The sequence below is a fragment of the Bos javanicus genome, chromosome 18 (assembly GCF_032452875.1).
Source record: "Bos javanicus breed banteng chromosome 18, ARS-OSU_banteng_1.0, whole genome shotgun sequence".
Classification (NCBI taxonomy): Eukaryota; Metazoa; Chordata; class Mammalia; order Artiodactyla; family Bovidae; genus Bos; species Bos javanicus.
Genome location: NC_083885.1, coordinates 54,275,874 through 54,296,236, shown reverse-complemented (window position 1 = coordinate 54,296,236; position 20,363 = coordinate 54,275,874). Strand labels below are relative to the sequence as shown.

The 20,363-nt window shown below is 56.0% G+C and overlaps 2 protein-coding genes across 7 annotated transcripts in view; one reads left to right on the top strand and one right to left on the bottom strand.

Annotated features, from left to right (window-relative positions):
* The first annotated feature begins 204 nt into the window (after positions 1-204).
* BBC3 (BCL2 binding component 3) lies at positions 205-9,339 on the top strand. 3 transcript variants are annotated; one of them, XM_061388784.1, is made up of 4 exons: positions 205-329; positions 4,308-4,596; positions 6,032-6,222; positions 8,223-9,339. In XM_061388784.1, exons 1-4 carry the CDS (start codon positions 270-272, stop codon positions 8,337-8,339), a joined length of 657 nt encoding a protein of 218 aa, XP_061244768.1. In that variant the 5' UTR covers positions 205-269; the 3' UTR covers positions 8,340-9,339. The 3 variants fall into 3 exon arrangements, with proteins under 3 accessions (XP_061244768.1, XP_061244766.1, XP_061244767.1); XM_061388782.1 differs by lacking the exon at positions 8,223-9,339 and having other exon boundaries at positions 6,032-8,216; XM_061388783.1 differs by lacking the exon at positions 8,223-9,339 and having other exon boundaries at positions 248-399; positions 6,032-8,216.
* Positions 9,340-14,128: 4,789 nt separating this feature from the next.
* Positions 14,129-20,363, bottom strand: part of SAE1 (SUMO1 activating enzyme subunit 1) — a 62,267-nt gene continuing 56,032 nt past the window's right edge. For 3 of the 4 annotated variants that reach the window (XM_061388780.1, XM_061388778.1, XM_061388779.1), the window contains 2 exons: positions 18,757-18,826; positions 14,129-15,123 (listed from right to left, as the gene is read on the bottom strand). In XM_061388780.1, coding sequence (XP_061244764.1) covers positions 15,031-15,123; positions 18,757-18,826 — 163 coding nt within the window. In that variant the 3' untranslated portion in view covers positions 14,129-15,030. The remainder of the gene's footprint in view (positions 15,124-18,756; positions 18,827-20,363) is intronic. The other variant, XM_061388781.1, reaches the window with a different exon arrangement.

Here is a 20,363-nt window from a genome sequence, read left to right as displayed (position 1 = left end):
AAACTTGAGAACCTGGACAACCCCCTGAGAACCCCCCTTTGCTGGGCACTCAGAGGCCCCTTGCCCTCTGATGATGCCGTGGGGTTTGGGGGTGATGCAAAGGGAATGGAGGGTGCAGGGGAGACAGAGCCCCAGAGCCTTTAGACACCACCTTGCGTCACCTCACCACATCAGAGTGGGGGAAGGAGTGACGAAGGGAGACTGAGAAAGGAAAGGGAACTGAAAGGCAGAAAACCCCGGGTGAGAGCCACTGCAGAGGCTGCCCGGGCATGTCCCCTGCCAGCTGCCCGGGGCTTTCTTCTCCCCCTGGGTCCCCCACCAGATTCGTGGTGAGTGCGGACAGGTGCACATGCTTCCGGAGCGTGTCCCAGCAGTGGGCCACTTAGGAACCTGTCACAGGTGTGACTTTGTGACTGTCTGTTGGGGGAGTCCGTCTTTTTATGTCTAGCTTGATCTGTGTCCGGGAGGGTCAATTTCTGACAGTTTTCATGTGTCAGCTATGAGTTGCTGGGGGTGTGTTTGTGTGTGAGCTGCTGGAGGTGTGTCCCTGTAGGTGTTTCTACACACTATAGATCAAGCAGTGTGTCCAGGTGTCCCAGTGACAGGTGTCGTGTGTGTGTGTGTGTGTGTGTGTGTCCTGCTCTATCAGGAAGTTTCTGTGTGCCGACAAGACAAGCTCTTAGTGGGTGTGTGTGTTGTGGGTACCTAAACAGAGCTTGTGAACAGGATTGGTTTGTGAGCCTAGGTGTGCTCAGCGGTGCGGGTGTTTGTGCAACTTCTGTGTCTGTGACACTGCGTCCCAGTGAGACTGGTAGGAAGTCATGTTACGTATGTATTTGTGCCTGAATGGGAGAGTGCCTCGTCAGTGCGTGAGTTTGTGTGTCCACGCCCCTGTCCAGGGAGTGTATCTGGCGTGTCTGCGAGTGGGCTTGGCCCCGTGGCCCTGACAGCACGTGACTTTATGTACCCTGGAGCGCCAGACGGTCAGCCCGCATACACGTTTCGGGGTGTGTGTCTGTGGGTCCCAGTCAGTGTGTCAGTGTGTCAGTGTGTGTGTGTCCAGCTGTTCCGCCCGCCTGGACCGCCGATCGGCGCGCCTCCGCCCCCAGGCCCAAGCCTTGCCCCGCCCCCGGCTGCAGGGAAACCCCCCGCGCCGAGGTAGGGGGCGCGGCGCGCGCCTGCAAGTCCCGACTTGTCCGCGGCGGGCGGGCGGGCGGGCCCGGCCGTGGCGTCACTCGGGGGCGGGGCGTGGGACCCGCCAGGCGGGGGCGGGGCGGGGCGGGGCGGCCTCCGAGCGGGCCCGGGATCAGCCCGGCGGCCTGAGACGCGGCGCGAGCCACATGCGAGCGGGCGCCTAGCGGCGGCGGCAGCAACAGCGATAGTAGCAGCAGCAAGCAGTAGCAGCAGCAGCAGCAGCAGCAGCAGCAGCGTCCAGGACGCGAACGCGCCTGAGGTTCGAGGAGCAGCTGCGGCAGCAACAGCAACAGCCACTGCAGTTAGAGCGGCAGCAGCCGCAGCGAGCGGCGCTCGGCGGGCGCGCCCTCCTGAAGGAAGCCGCCCGCCCCCCATCACCATCCCCTCCGGCGTGTTCATGCCCCCGGGGTGAGTGTGCGCACCCCGAGTCCCCGCCAGCCGCGATTGGCCAAGCCGGGTGGGCTCCCTGGAGGAGGTGGCGGGAGTGCACTCGGATAGACAGTGCGGGGGCAGGGCGCGCTGCGTCCCCACACCGGGCTCCCCTCTCTCCCTGCCCTCCCTACCCTCCACGAGGCTGGGGTCCCTGGGCGGGAGGCACTGAGGGTCCAAGAGCGCAGGTGCCTCCGCGGTCCGGCGGGTTTGTTTACAAACAATGGGGTGCGGGCTCGGCAGCGCCCCCTGGTGGCCAGTGCGGGCCCGGGGAAGTAAGTCGCCCCGGACTGCCCCGGCCCCTGCAGTCCCGGAGGGGCGGGGGGTGGGGGTGGGGGGGACGGCGTGGAGGGGCAGCCACACCCCGGGCGCGCGCCCGCTGGGGGCGGCGACAGGGGGCGGCTCGCGGGCCGTGGAGTCTGCGGCTCCTGCGGGCGGGGGCTGCGCCCCAGCAACAGCCGGTTATTGGCCCCGCGCTCGCCTGGCGGGCGGGGCGGGCGCACGTGGCGGCGGCGGCGTGGGGGGTGGGGGGACTGTGACAGCGCAGGGGGGCGTCTGGGCCCGCCGTGGGAGCGCGCGTGTGCGGGGTGGTGGATCTGCAGGTGTCTCGCCTGGGTGTGTGCGCGTGTCTGGCTCCGAGTTTGTGCTGGGGTCTGCAGGGAGTGGTTGTGCCAGTCCCGGGGCATGTTGGGACTGTGGCCCCGTCGGGGTGTGCGGCGCCGTCCCCCTGTGTGTGTGAGGGGGTTCTCTCCGTGTGTGCTGCCGTGCCTGAGGGCTGGGCGCTCTGTTGATGTGTGGTGTACTTGTGTGTGTTCTCTCTGAGAGTTGTCTGTGTGTGCTGTTTGGGGGTGAGTCTGTGGCTCCTGGTTGCCTGCTTGCGCTATAGTGTGTGTGTGCGTTGCCTGAGTGAGCTGTTTGTGTGTTTACGTGTGCGTCTTGCCCGACGGGCTGTGTTTGTGAGTGCTTGTGTGTCCTGTCAGTGTGGACTGTATCTGTGTCTATCTCCAGGGCATCTGGCTCAGCTCAGCGTTTGCGGATGTCTGTTTTCTGTCCAGGTGTCTGTGTGAGTTCTGCGTCGTGTGTGTGTGTGTGTGTGTGTGTGTGTGTGTGTGGTGGGGGGTTGTCTCAGTCTGTGTTTGGCTTGTGTGTCTGGCATCGCGTCTGGGAATTGAGGAGCTAGGCTCTGTGGGGTCTGAGTAGAAAGTCAGTAGATGCTGCTGGCAGCCTCTTGTACAGGGATGTGTCTGAGCCCGTGTGTGTGTGTGTGTGTGTGTGTGTGTGTGTGTGTGTGTGTGTGAGAGAGAGAGAGTGTGTGTGTTGAGTCTGAGGGGCTTGTCTCTGTGATCGGCTGGCTCGTGTGTGTCATGTGGGCTGTGTGTGTGTGTAGTGTTTATGTCAGTCACGTGAGACCAGTGTTTTCTGAGGGTGCTTCAGGTGTGCGCCCTGCCAGGCCAGTGTGGGATTAGCTGTAGTGTGTGTGCGCGCGTGTGTCCAGGGCTGACAGTTGGTAATGGTGTTTGGAGGTTCGGGGAGGAGGGTAGGCTGATGTCTGCTGTTGTGTTTCCGTGTTGCTGCTGGCATGCGGTGGTTCATCCGGATCTCATGACATGTGTGCCTGCTTTACATGTGTCCCGGGACCTAAGAGTTGGTGACAAGTGGGTGTGTTGCAGTTGTACAGCTCCCTGTGTGTCCACGGAGGTCTGTTTTGTGTTGATATGTGTGTGAGTCCTGAGGGGTGTAGGTCTTATCTATTGCGGGTGCGTTACGGGGAGGGGCACGTGTGCCTGAGAAGGGACAGTGCCCTAGCTGGTATGTGTTTCTGTCTGTGCTTGTGACGGCCACATTGTGAGTCTCTGTGGCTCTGTGGGTATATTAACAGCGGGTCAGTGGGTGACATCCTGACAGTTTGCGTATCTGTGTTTTTGAGATGGGGTGTACCAGCCAGCATGCAGTGTGTGGATAGCTGTTCCGTGGTCTGTGTGTGTGTGTGTCCTGGGACCTTTCGGTGTCTTGGGGTGCAAATAGGAGGCCTGGTGGGAGGTCGGGCGGGCCAGTCCTGCTTGAGTCCTGTGTGTGCGTTGTGTTCGCTCCACATACACCTCCTCTTGGTCCTGTGTGAGTCCTGGTGTTTGTTGTGGGAGCAATCGCAGTGCCTGGCTGCCCTCCGTGTGTGTGTGTGTGTGTGCGCGCGCGCGCGCGTGCGCGCGTGCCCATCGCTGTGTTCCAAAAGTTAACCCTGCCAGCCCAGGCCCTTTGTGAGTCCCAGGTTGGGTGAGTTTGTGTTAGGGGGCTGTCAGCCCTTATACACACACTGCTGACAGGCCCACGAGTCTGGGACCTGCGTGAGCCCCTGTCCTTGCTATGAGAACCGTCCTGTGCCTCCTCATCCCTGGTCCCTTCTGTATGCCGGTCACCATGTTGTCCCTGGTCCCTCCTGTGTGCTGGTCACCACGTTTGGGGGAGGCTGTCTGGGTTGGCTGGGCCTGGGGTCAGCCTGGGGAGGGGGCTGTCTGAGGGGCCATCACACACACCTACAGCTCCCTCCATCACAGCTCTGTGTGTCGTGGACCCTCGTGGGCTGCCCCAGCCCGCCGTGAGGGCAGAAGTGGGGTACCCTGTGTACCTTGTGGGGCTCCCCCTGCACTGCCCCGCTGCTGACCGCGCCCGTCTGCCCTGTCCCGCAGGCCCCAGGGAGCGCCATGGCCCGAGCACGCCAGGAGGGCAGCTCCCCGGAGCCCGTAGAGGGCCTGGCCCGCGACGGCCCGCGCCCCTTCCCGCTCAGCCGCCTGGTGCCCTCGGCGGTGTCCTGCGGCCTCTGCGAACCCGGCCTGCCTGCTGCCCCCGCCGCCCCCGCCCTGCTGCCCGCCGCCTACCTCTGCGCCCCCACCGCCCCGCCCGCCGTCACCGCCGCCCTGGGGGCCCCCCGCTGGCCTGGGGGTCCCCGCAGCCGGCCCCGAGGCCCGCGACCCGACGGTGAGTGCCTGCCCCCAACCCGAGATGCCGGGAGCTGGGGAAAGAGAGACCCCGAGGAACCCGGGAAAGGGGAGCGAGTCGGGGGAGGTGGTGAGCCGGCGGGGCCACTGGGAGGGTGTGGCCAGTGTGGTCTTTGTGTTGCAAGAAGCAGGAAGACGGAGTGGGAGGCTGGGGGGTGGGGGGAGGCCGACTGGGAAGTCCCTCCTGGAATCGGACTGCAGTCCGCGAGCTGCAGCCCACTGCCTTTTCCGGGCCCGGGGCAACAGCTGTTTTCCAGCCCCCCACCCTCTCCAGTTCTGGGTCCCCGGGAGCCTCTTGAGGACTGCAGCTGGAAAGAGTGTGGGCAGAGGGGACTGTCACTCTCAGGACTTCGGGGAGGGGTCGAGGGTGGCCTGGTGCCTTTATCTGCATCTCTTTGACCAGGGCCCGCCCTCTCTGCAGTCAGAGAGGAGGAAGGAGGGGGAGGGTCCATTGTCTGGGGGAAAGGGTAGGGGGGGGCGGGTCTTGGGGAGGGAAGGGTTAAAGGTCCCCTGCCTGCTGGGCTGTTAACTCCGTGGTGCCCGGCCGGCCCGCACGCTGGCAAGGGAGAGGTTGTCTCCACTCCCCTCCCCACCTGTCCCCGGAGCCCGGAGAGGTCAGGAGAGGGCAGACTTCCCTGGCCAGCGGAGGCTGGAGGAGACACGGTTCCTAGACCAGAGTGACAGGCATGGAAACTGAGGCCCTGAGGTTAGTTCTCAGGGATCCCTCAAGCCAGGACCCGGCGTGACAGAGGGAGAAAGAGTCGTCAGAGGAACTCAGAAAATGCGTGGGGACGTCCCGCATCCTATCCTCCAGGCTCACAGGGGGCCACAGGCCGGCCTTCTGGGTTTCCAGGCCTCTGCCACATCCGGGGGTGTGGCCTCACTGTGGTTGGACACTAGAGGGCAGGAGACCTGAGGCTTGTGACTCGGGGTGTAGTCAGTCACCGTATCCCAGTGTGACCTTGGGCAACTTCCTAGGGGGAGCCTCAGTTTCCCTGTCGGTTGAGTAGAGCAGTCAAAATTTGGCAATCGTTTTGGAAGGAGCTTGGCCGGCCATGGTCCATGGGGTCGCAAAAAGAGTCGGACACGACTGAGCGACTTAAACATCAACAAACAACTTCGGTAGGATAAGAGGAAGCACTTCCAGAATAACACGGGGAGTGGGGTGGTAGCTGGCTAGACAGGTGAGCCCAGGAAGGCCCCCCCAGCACTTTTGTTCTCCCCCGGGAAGTAGGAGCTAAAACATCTAGCTCTTAAGAGGGCAAAGTGGCATCGCTCGAGATGAGGTGGGGAGCCGAAGAGAAGTCAGGCGACGGGAAAAGGGAGAAGCAAGTCCTAGCCAGCCGGCCCTCCTCCGGGCCACTGCAGGACCTTAGAGGGGTGGTGGGTGTGACCCCAGCCCCGGCTTTTCCCAGGTCCTCAGCCTTCACTCTCGCCCGCGGAGCAGCACCTGGAATCACCAGTGCCCAGCGCCCCGGGGGCCCTGGCGGGCGGCCCCACCCAAGCGGCCCCGGGAGTCCGGGGGGAGGAGGAGCAGTGGGCCCGAGAGATCGGGGCCCAGCTGCGGCGGATGGCGGACGACCTCAACGCGCTATACGAGCGGCGGGTGAGTGCTGGGGGAGGGGCAGACGGCAGGTGGGACTTCCCGCTGGGGAGGGGGTGCGGCGGCCCAGCCAGATGTGCGGCAGCTGCTGCCCTGCGCGGCGGGGTCGCGCCGGGGACAGGCAGCTGGGAGGGGCGGCGTGGTCGCCGAGCCGCCGCCGTAGGGCCCGCGGCGCGGCCGGCACGGCCCGGCTTGAGGGCCGGGGCCGGAGCGTCCGCGAGCGCCGCTGCGCGCCCGGGGCCAGCGGCCGTGGGGACTGAGGGCGGCGCTAGGTGGAGCGGCTCATATATCCCGGGCTATTTATAGCCGATGAGTCAGCAGCGGCGGCGCGGCCGCGCCCGCCCCTCCCGCCCGCCAGCGCGGCGGCGGCGGCGGCGGCGGCGCGCCACCCTGCTTCCCGGGGGACTGGGGGCGGAGCCTGGGGCTCCGCCCCGCCGGAGGCCCCGCCCCCGGGGCCCGCAGCCAGGCCTCTCATTACTACCAGATACTTGAAGCCTAAGGCGGTGGAACGGAGAATAACAGACACCGGGGCGCCCACCACCCAGCTCTGTCCAACCTGAACATTACAGCCACACTGCTTGCTTATTCGAGGCAAAAAACAAAAACCGGATGTTGCGAAGCCCCTTGACCCCCCCCACCCCTTTCAAAGGAAACCTCACAGATTGGCTTGTCCCATTGGTCTGTAGGTGTTGATTCTTTTACAACACATTCACCAGGCCACAAACAATACTTAGGATTGCGAGGCGTTTCAGAGTTAATAAACGTGATCTGGTGTGTTCTCAAAGCTGCTCCCACCCCCTCAGTGTTGTGCTTGAGATACATCCACGGGCAAGGGAGCTTCAGTTCATTCATTTTTACTGCCACATAGCGTAGCATTCTGTTGGATCACCATGTAGTATCCATCTTCATTTTCTCATTGGTGGGTATTTAGGATATTCCAGAAGTGTCTCAAATTTTTTAACGTAATTTAATTTTATTGTTATTTCTTTTGGCTGTTCCAAAAAATGCGTATCTCCAGGCACACACATGTCTCCCCAGTAGATACCTGGGTGGTCTGCCAGCCCCTAGCCTTGGTAAATAATAGTTGGCTTGCTCAGCAAGGTGACTATGCCAAGTGGCACTCCACAGTGGGACGGTGGCATTTCTGCCAATCTCATGTGACCCCTTGGTCACCTTCTCCTGGCTGGAAAATTCGGTGGGGACTGAGGCAGAGACAGATTGGTACCAGGCAGCACACCCCCAGGCACCCAGTAAGATTAGCATGGTTGATCTGACCTTCTTGTTCGCATCTGTAAAATGGGTTTCTTCTTCCCATCTGGTGGGGATGAGATTAGTTCCTTGGCACAGGACCTAGGCCTGCACTCAGCACAGAGTGGAGAGAACTGTAGCTTTCCATAAGTATTGAGTATTGTTGATTTTTATTGGAGGGCAACTTTTTCTTGTATCTAGCTTTCTTCGTTCTCCCTTTTCTAGCATTGTGGAGCTGCGACAGTCCCGGAGGCTGCCCCCAGCCTTTATCCTGCCACTCGGGAAAGGGCTGGGGGTTTGCTTGACCCAAACATATTTCTGTACAGCTTCAGCACTGAATAGTTCCCGGTTCTTACACAGAGTGTTCTAGAATCACTGAGACAGGGGGACTCTATGCTCCCTTCTGTGTGTCTCATCAGCTTTCAATGGGAGGGCAGGTGGGCTGTGGTCCAGCCTACCCCTCAAGCCTGGGTGACTTCGGTCGAGTGACTGTCTTCATCTGGAGACCAGGAACTAGGAGATCAGAGCTGATACCCACGGGCCCTATGCTGAGGGCCTCATCCACATCCTGTCCCTCCTAGTCTCTTCCAGGCCAGGAGATGACCCAATGAACGATAATAACAGTACCGCCCTGAGCAGGTTGGTGGAGGGTCTATGCCTCCTGCCTCGCTGCCCTTCAGCCTGACCCCCTTGCGCGCCCCACCCACCTGTCCGGCTCTAGCCCGTCTAACTTCCTGTCTGCTCCCTTTCCCCAGAGACAAGAGGAGCGGCAGCGACACCGCCCCTCACCCTGGAGGGTCCTGTACAATCTCATCATGGGACTCCTGCCCTTTCCCGGGGGCCGCGGAGCCCCCGAGGTGGAGCCCAATTAGGTGCCTGTACCCGCCCGGTGGACGTCGGGGACCCAGGGGGGCAGGACCCTCCCAACTCCTGATGCCCTGGCCAGCGCGGGGGACTCTTTCTGCACCATGTAGCATACTGGACTACAGCCCTGCCCGACCCAGGGGCGGGCCAGGGCAGCCACTCCCGACCCAGCCCTGGCGTAGCCCCGGGGAGCACTGATGGAGACGTGGACTCCTGGGCCCCTGGCTGAGGGGCCAGGGGAGAGAGGGCTGACGGACTTGGCGTCTGAAGGCGGCGGGGACCAAGGGGGCAGGGCCTGAGCTGCCTCCCTCTGCTGCCCACCACCATCTCAGGAAAGGCTGCTGGTGCTGGCTGCCCATTCCAGCTGCAGCGGTGACACTGGGGAGCGGGGGTCTCTCCCCCCGGCGCTCCTTCACTTTGGGCCTGGCCTCAGGCCCCTGGTGCTTCCCCCCCCTCCTCCTGGGGAGGGGGCCCATGAAGAGCAAATGAGCCAAACGTGACCACTAGCCTCCTGGAGCCAGAGAGTGGGGTGCGTCCTGACGGGTGCCCCGGCCCAGCGCCCAGCCATCTTCCCTGAGCCAGCCGGTAGGTGGTGGGCATGCCTGCCTCACCTTCATCTGGGGGTGGGTGGCCAGGAGGGGCCCAGACTGTGAATCCTGTGCTCTGCCCGTGACCACCCCCCGCTCCCCCCCATCAATCCCATTGCATAGGTTTAGAGAGAGCACGCGTGACCACTGGCATTCATTTGGGGGGTGGGATATTTTGGCGGAAGCCACCCCAGCCTTAGTCCCCAGGGCGAAGCGCTGGGGGAAGACGGGGAGTCAGGGAGGGGGGGAAAATCTCAGAAGAGGGAGGAGTCTGGGAGTGGGGAGGGATGGCCCAGCCTGTAAAATACTGTATATGCGCTGCTGTAGATACCGGAATGAATTTTCTGTACATGTTTGGTTAATTTTTTTTGTACATGATTTTTGTATGTTTCCTTTTCAATAAAATCAGATTGGAACAGTGGATACTCTTGTCAGCTGTCCTTCCCCGCGGCGGGGCCTGGGCCCAGCCTGTGACCCTTTGCTGGGAGGAGGTGGGTGGGTGGTGCCTGGAGCACCCTGGGGTGTCTGTCACTCTGGTTAAAAGATGGCTCTGTGCCATTGTGGGAGCCCAACCTTCATGCACCCCACCTGGGCTCCCACTAAAAGCTAAGCCCTGCAAAGACAGGGCTTTGGGGGGACTTTCTCACTTTATTCCTATTGGATAAAACATCAGGGGGCTCAAGATTCACAGAATGAGTGAATGACCTTTAACTTACTCAGAAGTCCCACCATGAGGAGCCCTGGGGAATGTGTCAGTCCTGAGATAGACCTGGTGGGCACTGGCAGGCAGGTTCTTCACCGCCAGTGACACTTGGGAAGCCAAAGCACCCTCCAGTTCAGTTCAGTTCAGACGCTCAGTCATGTCCGACTCTTTGCGACCCCATGAATCGCAGCACGCCAGGCTTCCCTGTCCATCACCAACTCTCAGAGTTCACTCAGACTCACGTCCATTGAGTCAGTGATGCCATCCAGCCGTCTCATCCTCTGTCATCCCCTTCTCCTCCTGCCCCCAATCCCTCCCAGCATTAGAGTCTTTTCCAATGAGTCAACTCTTCGCATGAGGTGGCCAAAGTACTGGAGTTTCAACTTTAGCATCATTCCTTCCAAAGAAATCCCAGGGCTGATCTCCTTCAGAATGGACTGGTTGCAGCCCAAGGGACTCTCAAGAGTCTTCTCCAACACCACAGTTCAAAAGCATCAATTCTTCGGCGCTCAGCTTTCTTCACAGTCCAACACTCACATCCATACATGACTATTGGAAAAACCATAGTCTTGACTAGACGGACCTTTACTGGCAAAGTAATGTCTCTGCTTTTCAATATGCTATCTAGGTTGGTCATAACTTTCCTTCCAAGGAGTAAGCGTCTTTTAATTTCATGGCTGCAGTCACCATCTGCAGTGATTTTTGGAGTCCCAAAAAATAAAGTCTGACACTCTAATCTAGTGTTAAAACCCTGTGTTGAATTAATACAAGGGGAGGGACTTCCCTGGCGATCCAGTGGTTAATACTCCGCGTTCCCAATGCAGGGGGCCTGGGTTCGATCCCTGGTCAGGGAACTAGATCCCAAGTGCCAAAATTCCTGCATGTCACAACTAGGTGCAGCCAAATTAAAAACACAAAAGCCCTGTGTTGAATTAATACAAGAAGGGGAGGGATTTCCCCGGTGGGCCAGTGGTTAGGATGCCTCACTTCCACTGCAGGGGGCCCATGTTCCATTTCTGGTCAGGGGAACTAAGATCCCAAGAGCAAAGTGGTATGGCCGCCCCCCACAAAAAGGAAAATATAAGAAGGGGCGCTGCTACTGCTATCTTCTGGAAAACAGGGTAATGGGCCAAATGTTTCTCCTGTGGCATCTTCCAGAGGACTGGCCCAGACAGGCTCAGACCCCAGCCTTGCCCCTTCCCCTGGGTATCCCAGTAAAGGGGCAGTTCAGAGAAAATGTTTTTTTTTTTGGTGGGGGTGTGGTGCACATGGACCTTTGTTTCCCAACCAGGGATCGAATGTGCACCCGCTGTAGTAGAAGAGCAGCGTCCTAACCACTGGACCACCAGGGCATTCCCCGGAAGTGGCTCTTCTCAAAGGGCAGGCTGAGGGAAACGGAAACGCGAACCATCATTTGGACAGGAATTTGGCAAAAGCTTGTCAAGCTGAGGATGTACCTGCCTATGGCAATAAGCGCCTTCCTGGGTGTCTCCTTCACAAGTGGATGTTCGGGGCTTTCTTGGTGGGTCAGTAAGGAATCCACCTGCCAGTGCAGGAGAAGCGGCTTCGATCCCCTGATCTGGGAGGATCTCACGTGCCACCGAGCAACTAAGCCCGTGCTCTGGAGCCCGGGAGCCGCAACTACCGAGCCCACGTGCCACAGCAATTGAAGCCGGCACACCCTAGAGCCCGTGCTCCACAAGAGAAGCTCAAGCATCGCAACTAGGAAGGAGCCCCCACTCTCCGCAAATAGAAAAGAGCCTGTGCAGCAACGAAGACCCAGCACAGCCAGAAATAAATAAAAAGAAGGGGACGTGCACAGGTGTCCAAGGGTTGGCAAGACACAAAGCCACCATCTAAGTAGCAAGAGCCATCAGTTTGAAGGGTAAATCAAGTCTGCTGTCACACAATACAACACACAGCAGTGAACTGGAATAAACTTGAAATTTATCACGATGAATAAACAGCAAATAATGGTGAGCAGAAACAGCAAGTAGCGAAATGATGGTGGGTGGGTACTGGGTATTCATCTTGTGCCTCTCTGTATTTCCTTCATGCTTACATACACACAGGGCCCAAGGCCCCAAGGTTTTTTTTTTTTTTGGGGGGGAGGGGGCGGGGAGCATGTTGGTTGTGTCACAAGTCTTGTGGGATCCTAGTTCCCCGACCAGGGAGGGATTGCACCCATGCCCAGTGGGAGCTGGGAGTCCTGACCCCTGAACAACCAGAGAAGTCCCCTCGTTGAACTATTGATCTGTTTGGATCAGGTCGTTTTCTTGTTTTCTCTTCATCAGGTTTTTGTGTTTCCTCTCTCCTGCCTCCTCTTGGATTATTTGAATACTTTCTTTTAAATTTATCTTTAGGTGTATCAGCATCTTTTAGTATTGCTCCCGGGATCACAAACATATCCTTACCTATTCGTTATTTATGGATTGTCACATCACTTACAGCGCAGAAGCTCTGCCAACACACAGCCCTGCTAACCCTCTTCTCCCCATCATTTCATGCTGTAGTTGTCATACGGAGCATATCAACACCCCTTACAAATGCCCACAAGTATTAACTTTTTAAAAAATATGTATTTACCCGTCTGTGCCAGGTCTTAGCTGTGGCTTGCAGGATTTAGTTTTCTGACTAGGGCTCAAACCCAGGTCCCCCTGCAGGGACATCCTTAGACATGTATTTTTTGCTTTAAACAGTAAGAAATAAAAGGAAAAAATTTTTTTCTCTATTTACGCCAGACTTGGGTGGGTGAGGCTGTTGCCTTATCTGTGCTATGGGTACAACAGTATCTACCCCCATAGTTGCTGTGAGGATTCAAGCAATTTAGCTGAAGTCTCATTATTTTGAAAGGTATCAAGTGGGTCGTGTGAGGACTTCAGCTGTTATTACTCTTTGCCAACTAATACATAAACTTACATTTCCCTACCTGTGGAGGGCCAAGTAGGGGACACCTCAATAGATGGGACATTTATACTTTTCAATAAAATGCAAAAAACTGAAAAAAAGGGTCCGCAGTGGAAAGGGAAATCATGGACTGTAAGGCTGTGATGGGGCCAAAGGTTTACGATTTTTGGCCGCGCTGGGTCTTTGCTGCTGTGCACCAGCCTCCTCCAGCTGCAGCTCAGGGGCTCTAGAATTCGGGCTCAGCAGCTGTGGCGCTCCAGCATAGCCGCTCGGCAGCATGTAGGGTCTTCCTGGACCAGGGATCGAATGCAGGTCGCCTGCATTGGCAGGTGGATTCTTAACGTCTAAGACAAGGGAGGCTTTTCTGAGTAGCCACCTGTTCACTAGAATGTTCAACCACTGAGAACCTAAGTTTGGTTATTACGCACACCAGAGACAAGAGAAGTGGGGTATGGAGTGGAGAGGCCTGGCAGAACCATTTCATTTGCTAACTTCAGCACCTCCCCCACCAAACATACGCTACCTTCAGACAGGATCCTTCTTCCCAAGTGGGCTGCATGTCCCGAGGTGTTTGAACCCACAGGATAATCACCGTGGACTTCCTGGAGACTTAGGGAAATCTATTCTTAAGGTAACACCAACTTGTAATATGGAAAAATATGAAATCTGAAAGCAAGGCGAATTAAGCCTTTTTCTTGTCCAGGGCTGGAAGTTTCCAGCACCACCCTCCAGATTCCCAAGGGGTCATTTCGGGGTCACTCAAGTCTCTGCCATTACAGGTACAGGGGAGGAAAAGTTTGAAAAGTTGCAGAGAAGATTCTAAGACAGTTTTGTTTTTAATCCATCCAGACCCTTCTGCTCCCCCTTGTGACCGACACCCCACATTGCAAAATAAAGGGTGTAATTAGCTCAGATTTTCCAAGACCCTGTGAAATTTTTGCAAGGAACCCCTGATTCAACACTCTAGGGCCCAGAAAAGGGCTGCTCCAGAAATAGAGCCTAGCCTCACCTCAGGAGGGGGCAGAGAGAACCAGGAGGGGGGAGAATTGAGTCCCTCCTCCCAGAGGAGATCCGTGCTTTTCTTTTCTCACTGACATCAACAGGGCTGAAACAGAGAAGCTGATTTATTCATTCTAACCAGCCAATTTACATATGGGGAGAAAGCCAAGTGTGGGTGAGGAACGCATTCCAGGTGGACACACGCTCGGGCTGCTGAGTAAAGATACATTTGGCACTCCAGCGACCGCTCTGACCCGTCCAGCTGTGGGACTTGGGGCATTTTACTTCGGTCTCACTTAACTGCTATGAGATCACTGCTCACTTTTACTCCTTTCCCACTATTATTACATTACAATTGCTGTCACTGCGAACAGCCACTACTTAACGGAATTATTTGACAACAAGACTCAAGCTTCTATGTGCTTTAGAATATGAGCATGCTAACTTTTGCTGCATTGCTCAGGAAAACAGTGGCAGGAATGGTGACAGAGGGGAGGGCCTCGGTGTTGTGTTCAAGCATCCAGGGATACATCTTCAGGTTTAAACAGGCCATTGCTCCCTGTCAGAGGAAGAAGTTTCTCACATGGAAGAAAAACAAATCTTAAAGCAAATAACTTTATTTCTGTCATTCCTTTTTGAAGAACCAAAGAAATATAGAAAATATAAAAAACACACGAACAGCTGCGATTCAGGGGGGTAACAAGAAGGACCAACGCAGCCCTTCAATGCGACAGCCTGCAGCACGACTGCCTTCACCTGTGAGGGGCTCTGCAGGAAGACAGGCCGGCTCCCCCGTCCCACCTCAAAGCCAAAGAGTCAGGCTGGCTTCCCAGGGGTGGGACCCAGGAATCTGCCTTTTTAAACAAGCTTTCCCATTAATATTCCACTGGCAAGGCCTCACCCTAATACCCAAGAGAATTTGGTAATACTTCCTCTCTTTCAAAATCCAGGCTGGAACTCAACTAATCCTAAACTAAAACTCAAGAACAGCACACCAGATGGCACCTGTTGTTTCGCAGAGCTTCAACCTTTGGTGGAGATACACTCCGCCCGCCATGTTTTTGGCTCTCTTAAGGGCACCTGTCTACACTTGGAACTGTGGTTCTGACGTGTGGTTTCACGGCCCAGGGCATTATTCCCCACCTGAAGTCACGCTCCTCGCTGTGTGACATCAGGTGGGGACTGAGGACAAGAAGGTGGCGAGAGGCTCCTAGGCAACCAAGTGTGCTGGTTCCTGGCTGGGGACTTCCAGGAACTGGCCTCGCAGGCGAGCTGGGAGGCCTGGGGCGAGGAGAAGACTGTCAGGACCCAGGCCCCTGTGCAGCCACTAGTGCTGTGCAGCCACTAGTGCTGCGCAGCCTCGTGCCTCACAGGAAATGGTTGGTACTGGTTCAGTGACTTGGTTTTTCCCTCGCCTGGAGAGGCCTTCATGGGGGAGGGGAGGGGATCGATCGCACAAGGGCGCCGTGCGGTCAGCATCTCTGGGGCCGCAGAGTCTTGGGTTCAGTTGGGGCCCAGGCACTCCACAATCCCGTTCCCCTTCATGCCATCGAAGAAGAAGAAGTTGTTGTGAGGGGGGTCCCTCTGAGACAGGGCCTGCGGAGGGAAATAAGAAGGTTCAGCTCAAGTGCTTAAAAGGGGATACGAGGGAGAAAAGAGAATAGACCCCTGAACCGAGACCTTCCCAAAGCAACGTGGAGAGTGGTTCTCGAAAGAGGCCGACTTTGCTCCCCAGGGGCTATTTGGCCAGGTCAGAAAACAGTTCTGACTGTGACTCTCCTGTCCCTGCACTCTGTCCCCTACCAGCTGTGTGCCCTTGAGCAGACCATTTAGCCTCTCAGACCTTTACGTTCCCCGCGTAAAATGAAAACAACAACTGTTTTATCCTGGGGATTAAGAGAGATGCTTTACCTCCAATATCTAAAACAATGCTTAACTCAGAGAAGCACCAATGGCAAATGGCCGTAATAATTACTTATGAACATTCCACTGAGAAAGGCAGTGAATGATCATTCTGACCCATCTGGGAGCACAGCCTCTGTCACCTGGGGGGACACACACCGACACTCCGAGGGGAAGGCAGTGTTGCTGGCCCTCCACGGGACACACCAGGGTGGGCATCCAGAGGGCCTGGGAGATTTTAGTCGGCCATGGAAATGGTCATCATTTCATCGGGTTAACAGGTCAGAGCACTTTTAAGAGACGGAGTGACAGTCCCTGGGATTACATGCTGGACCACGAGTGACCTGTGTGGACCAGGGCAAGGTCCAGAGGTGACAGTGAGTTTTCTAAGACATTCTCAACCCAAGAAGGGTTACTGTTTAAAGAGGAGGACATCACCCACGCAAACTGCAACCTGCCAAGGTGCCCGGGAGCTCCATGCAGTCAGTCACTCCTCAGGCAGGCCTGCCTTTACAAAGCTGGGCCCTGAACCTCTCCTCCTTGAACTAAGCGCCAATTCCAGTCCTCGTCTGTAAAATGGAGATGATTATACCTATTCCAAGTGCTTACTCTGGAACAAACTGTTCTTCTGGAGAGGAGGTGTTGACCTGGTGTCAGAGGGTGGCTCTCTGAGCTTGCAGAGGAAAACCCAAACAAACGGCCTCAGCCTGTTAGGGTTCCTGGTGAGTATGAAACGCGATCCAGCTTGTAACATGCCGGCCACAGAGTAGATTCTCAATAAATGGGAGCTGCTACTGCTCGAACAGGAGGTCCTTTCCCAATATCTGAGGCCCCCAGGCACTCAGCCAGGTCGAAGGACACACAGGTGGATCCCAGACGCAAGAACCCGCGGTCCAGGAGATGGCACGACGCATTTTCACATGGAGCCTGGTAAGGCTGCTGCTGTCAACTCTCACCTCTAGTGCTGTAGGAGGGGAGACTGGCCACCAACAGTGAAAGGTAAAGAAGAATGATTAAACCCAAGGAAGGAGGATGAGACAGGACAGGACTAGAATGTGTGGTGTCTGGAAAGATACAAGAAAGGAGGGGAACAGACGATTCCCAGGGAACAGACTTGTACATCTGCCCCCATCTCCCAATGTTTACGTTTTACTGTGGTAAGAGGGCCCCACCAGGGAGAGGGCGGAGGTCTGCCGCCCTCAGATGGCAGGCCTTTACCGCCAGCTGGCTGGAGCTGGACCGGTGTTAAGTGAGGGGGAGTGGCAGGGACAAGACAGCAGGGCATGGGGTGAACGCGGGGCCAGGGGGAATGTACTTCCGAAGGGGGAGGGGAGATTCCAAACACGCCTGCAGCCAGGAACGCAGAACGCTCTGGCCATGGGACAGACAGGAACAAGATGCGGGCCACAGCTGTGCCCGGCGGCAGGAGGAGGGGCGCCCGGAGGCGGGACTGGGGCGCAGGCGCCGCGTGCCCCTGCACACAGCGGGGCAAGACCGCCTGCCCAGCCCACCACCTCCATCCCATGCAAGAAAGTCAGGAAGCAGCATCTCAGCGGGATGCGTGGAGGTGAGGCTGAGGGCACCCGAGACCTGCTGGCCAAGGGCTGAAGAGCATGGGCCCAGGAGCCGGACGGCATGAGCTTGAATCCCGGCCTCACCGCTGCTCTGCATCTCAGTGCAGGGATCGCAGCGGCTCCTACCTCATGCGCTGTTGTGAGGATCAAACGAGTCTATCAAGTTGAGAACAAGGAGTCCAAGCAGTGGGTGCAGAATGGGCTTTCAACAAATGCTATCTAGCGACTTCACTGATGGTCTAGTGGTGGGCAGTCGACCTGCCAATGCACGGAACACGTGTTCGATCCCAGGTCTGGGACGATTCCACGCACCGAGGGACAGACAATTAAGCCCGTGCACCACAACTAGGGAACCCACATGTCCTCGAGAAGCCACCACAATGAGCAGTCCATGCCCCACAACTGGAGAGTAGTCCTGACTCTCTGCAACCAGAGAAAGCCCTCTGGCAGCAACAAGGACCCAGCAGAGTCAAAAAAAGAAAGTCCTAGAGAAAACTATGTTTAAAATAAATAAGTGTTATCTATGCTCTCATCATCGTAGGATACAAAAACATACTAGGTTCCCACTCTCCCCTTGCTGTTCCATCACTGTACTCTTTCCTGCCAAGTCTCTCCACAGGCAGTCTGAGAGTCCTTCTCAACACAGTCCTCCCGCAGCCACCACCAGCTCCCCAGGCCGGGGGCCCAAGCCGAACCCTGCCAGCAGCCTGGGCAGGCAGAAGCGGGGTGAGGCCGCACACAGCAGCGCGTGCCTCTCCTCTCCTCCCACTGTGCCTCCCACTGCCTACGCCACAGAGTGAGACTCAGAAAGAATCTGATCCAGAGAATGATCAGGGAAGAAAAGAGAGGGAAAAAGCCTTAAGAAGATGGTGGGACCATGAGATTGCGTCAACTGTTTTTGAAGCAAGTGTGCAAACCAAGACAAAGCAGGGGAAGTTGGTCCACTGTTCCAAGTCCACTTCGGTGGTTAAGATGTGCACAAGGCAAATTCATCACTTTAGGAAAATATCAAAGTCCCCCAAGAAAGGAACACATACTGGGGGGTATGCTACAGTTCTGATAACCCAAATGCTCCAGAAGAGACTTCAAAGTGCCGTGCCAGGTACTAAACACATGACCCTGTGTGAAAGCTCCCCTTTCGAGAGGGAGAAGGACATCTGCCTAACGTGGGTACAGGGCACGCTGGGCAGAGCCTTGTGGGCTCTGGGCACAGGGCTTGAGTTCCTCTGGTGCTGACTCCCCTGCTCTACACTCGCCCACGGGGTGCGAAGTAATGAGAGGGAACTCTGACGCCATGGCATGAGCGGAGGGAAACTGGAGCAGACAGGAGCAGTACAGGCTGTGGAGGCCCTTCTTTGGGCTTCAGTGTCCACCCCTTAAGTGTGAATCAGGACAGTGCCCACTTTACAGAGCTGTGAGCAGAATCTGTGGCAAATGTCACAACACCAGATAGCTGGGTGGTATAGTTAGGGGACGGCAGACAGCCCCGTGGGCTCTGTGTCCAGTTCTGGGCTTATCAGCACGAAGTAGGCACTCCCAAGGCCATTTGCTGAAGGCCCACGTGAATGGGCTGGAGAGAAGGGGATGAAGTGGAAAAAGGGAGGGAGAAAGGGAACAGGGAGGTCAGGAGACAAGGATGACTGGGGTCTGAGAAACCAGGCAGCTCTCTAAGACAGCTCTGGGTTCTCTGTCAGCACATCCAAGGTCCTAGTGCGGAGGGCCAATGATCTTCCATGCCACAGGGACTTTTTACCTTCACAATTTCCTGGGCCAGGATCCCTCCAACCACTGCACACACTGGGGCCATCTCAGAGAAGCAGTACCTAAAAGAGAAGACATGTGAAACAGAGCTCTGAGCAACAGGAAGGCTGGTGTGGACATCTGGGAGAGGTCAGTGGTGGGTTTGCCTGAATGAAAACATCTTCCACCAGGAGGAGTCAATTCAGACAGCAATGCTAATACTGGTATCTAGGTGTGAAAAGTAAATCTGATCCAGGTTAGTAGGTGGCGAGAAAGACATCTGAACCTTGGCAGGCAAGAACTGTTTCACAACTTCTTTTTTTTTTTGAAGTTAAAGGATAAGACTATATCTGTGCATCCTAAAAATAAAGCCCTACAAATACCAGATGTTTTGGTGCCCCGGTCACATTCTCGCAATTCTCTTCTGTCCCACAATGGGCAGTGGGTTCAATATGCTAGTCCCAGACAAATGTCCAGAGCAGGCCTGTGTTAACATGCAGACAGCTTGGCAAAGTCGGGGTCTGAAATTAAAGCACGGGAGGAAAGAAAAGTCTTCACTACCCACATAGATACCAACCCTTCTGGGCCAAGAGGGGGAACCCAGAGGACAAATTTTAGCTAATACTGTCACCTGCCCCTCCCAATCATCCATCCCAGACAGTCAAACGCTGTCTCCCACCACCTCCCTCCAGGAAGCCTGCCTCGCCAGCTCCCACTCCTGAACACAAAGGGGTTTCTAGAATTGATTGAGGTGCAGGCAAGTTAAACGGAAAACTTCTCTCTGGAGCCCTACTGAGAGAACACTTCCAGTCTTCTTGCTTTGGTACACACCCTTCCAGACATTTTTAAAAGGGCACATATCTAAATATATATAATTGAAAACCCAGGTCACAGCAACTACTATTCACTGTGCCCCATGACCTACGGAGGGATATTTAAGCTGGTGGACTCTGTGGTCATACACCTTGGTAGAGCCGTCCAAACAGCTCCTTATGGCAAATTCCTAAATATAGAATTGCTGAGTCCTGATGCTCTCCAGAAAGGCTCGATCCATTCAACTCCCACTAACTAGGCTTGGGGTGACCATCTCCTTACCCCCTGACTGGGACCAGCACCCCCATCCGTTAATCTACGGAGGCAACTTTTCCTCTTGCATACCAAGGTCCTCTGAGGAACTATAAAACCTAACAGAGAAAACTATAGCCAGGAGAAACTAGTCGCCATAATTCTACTCCTCAAAGATAGTCAATTTTTTCCTTTAAAAAAATTCTCCTTTATTCTATGTGATCCTACTATAAAAATTTAATGTTCTACTTTTTTTCTCTTAAAAGAATATAATCTTAAAAAATAAAGAGTATCATCTCAACAAAATGCCAGTAAATCAAAACAGCAACATACACATGATCACTTCAACTGACACAGAAAAAGCATGGGACAAAACACAGCACCCTTTCGTGATAAACACACTCAACAACTGGGAACAGAAGGAAATTTCTTCAAACTGATAAAGGACATCTACAAAAATCCACAGCTAATATCACACTTAACGGCAAAACACTGAAATATCAGGAACAAAACAAGGATGTCTGCTATCACCACTTCTATTCAACACTGTCCTGG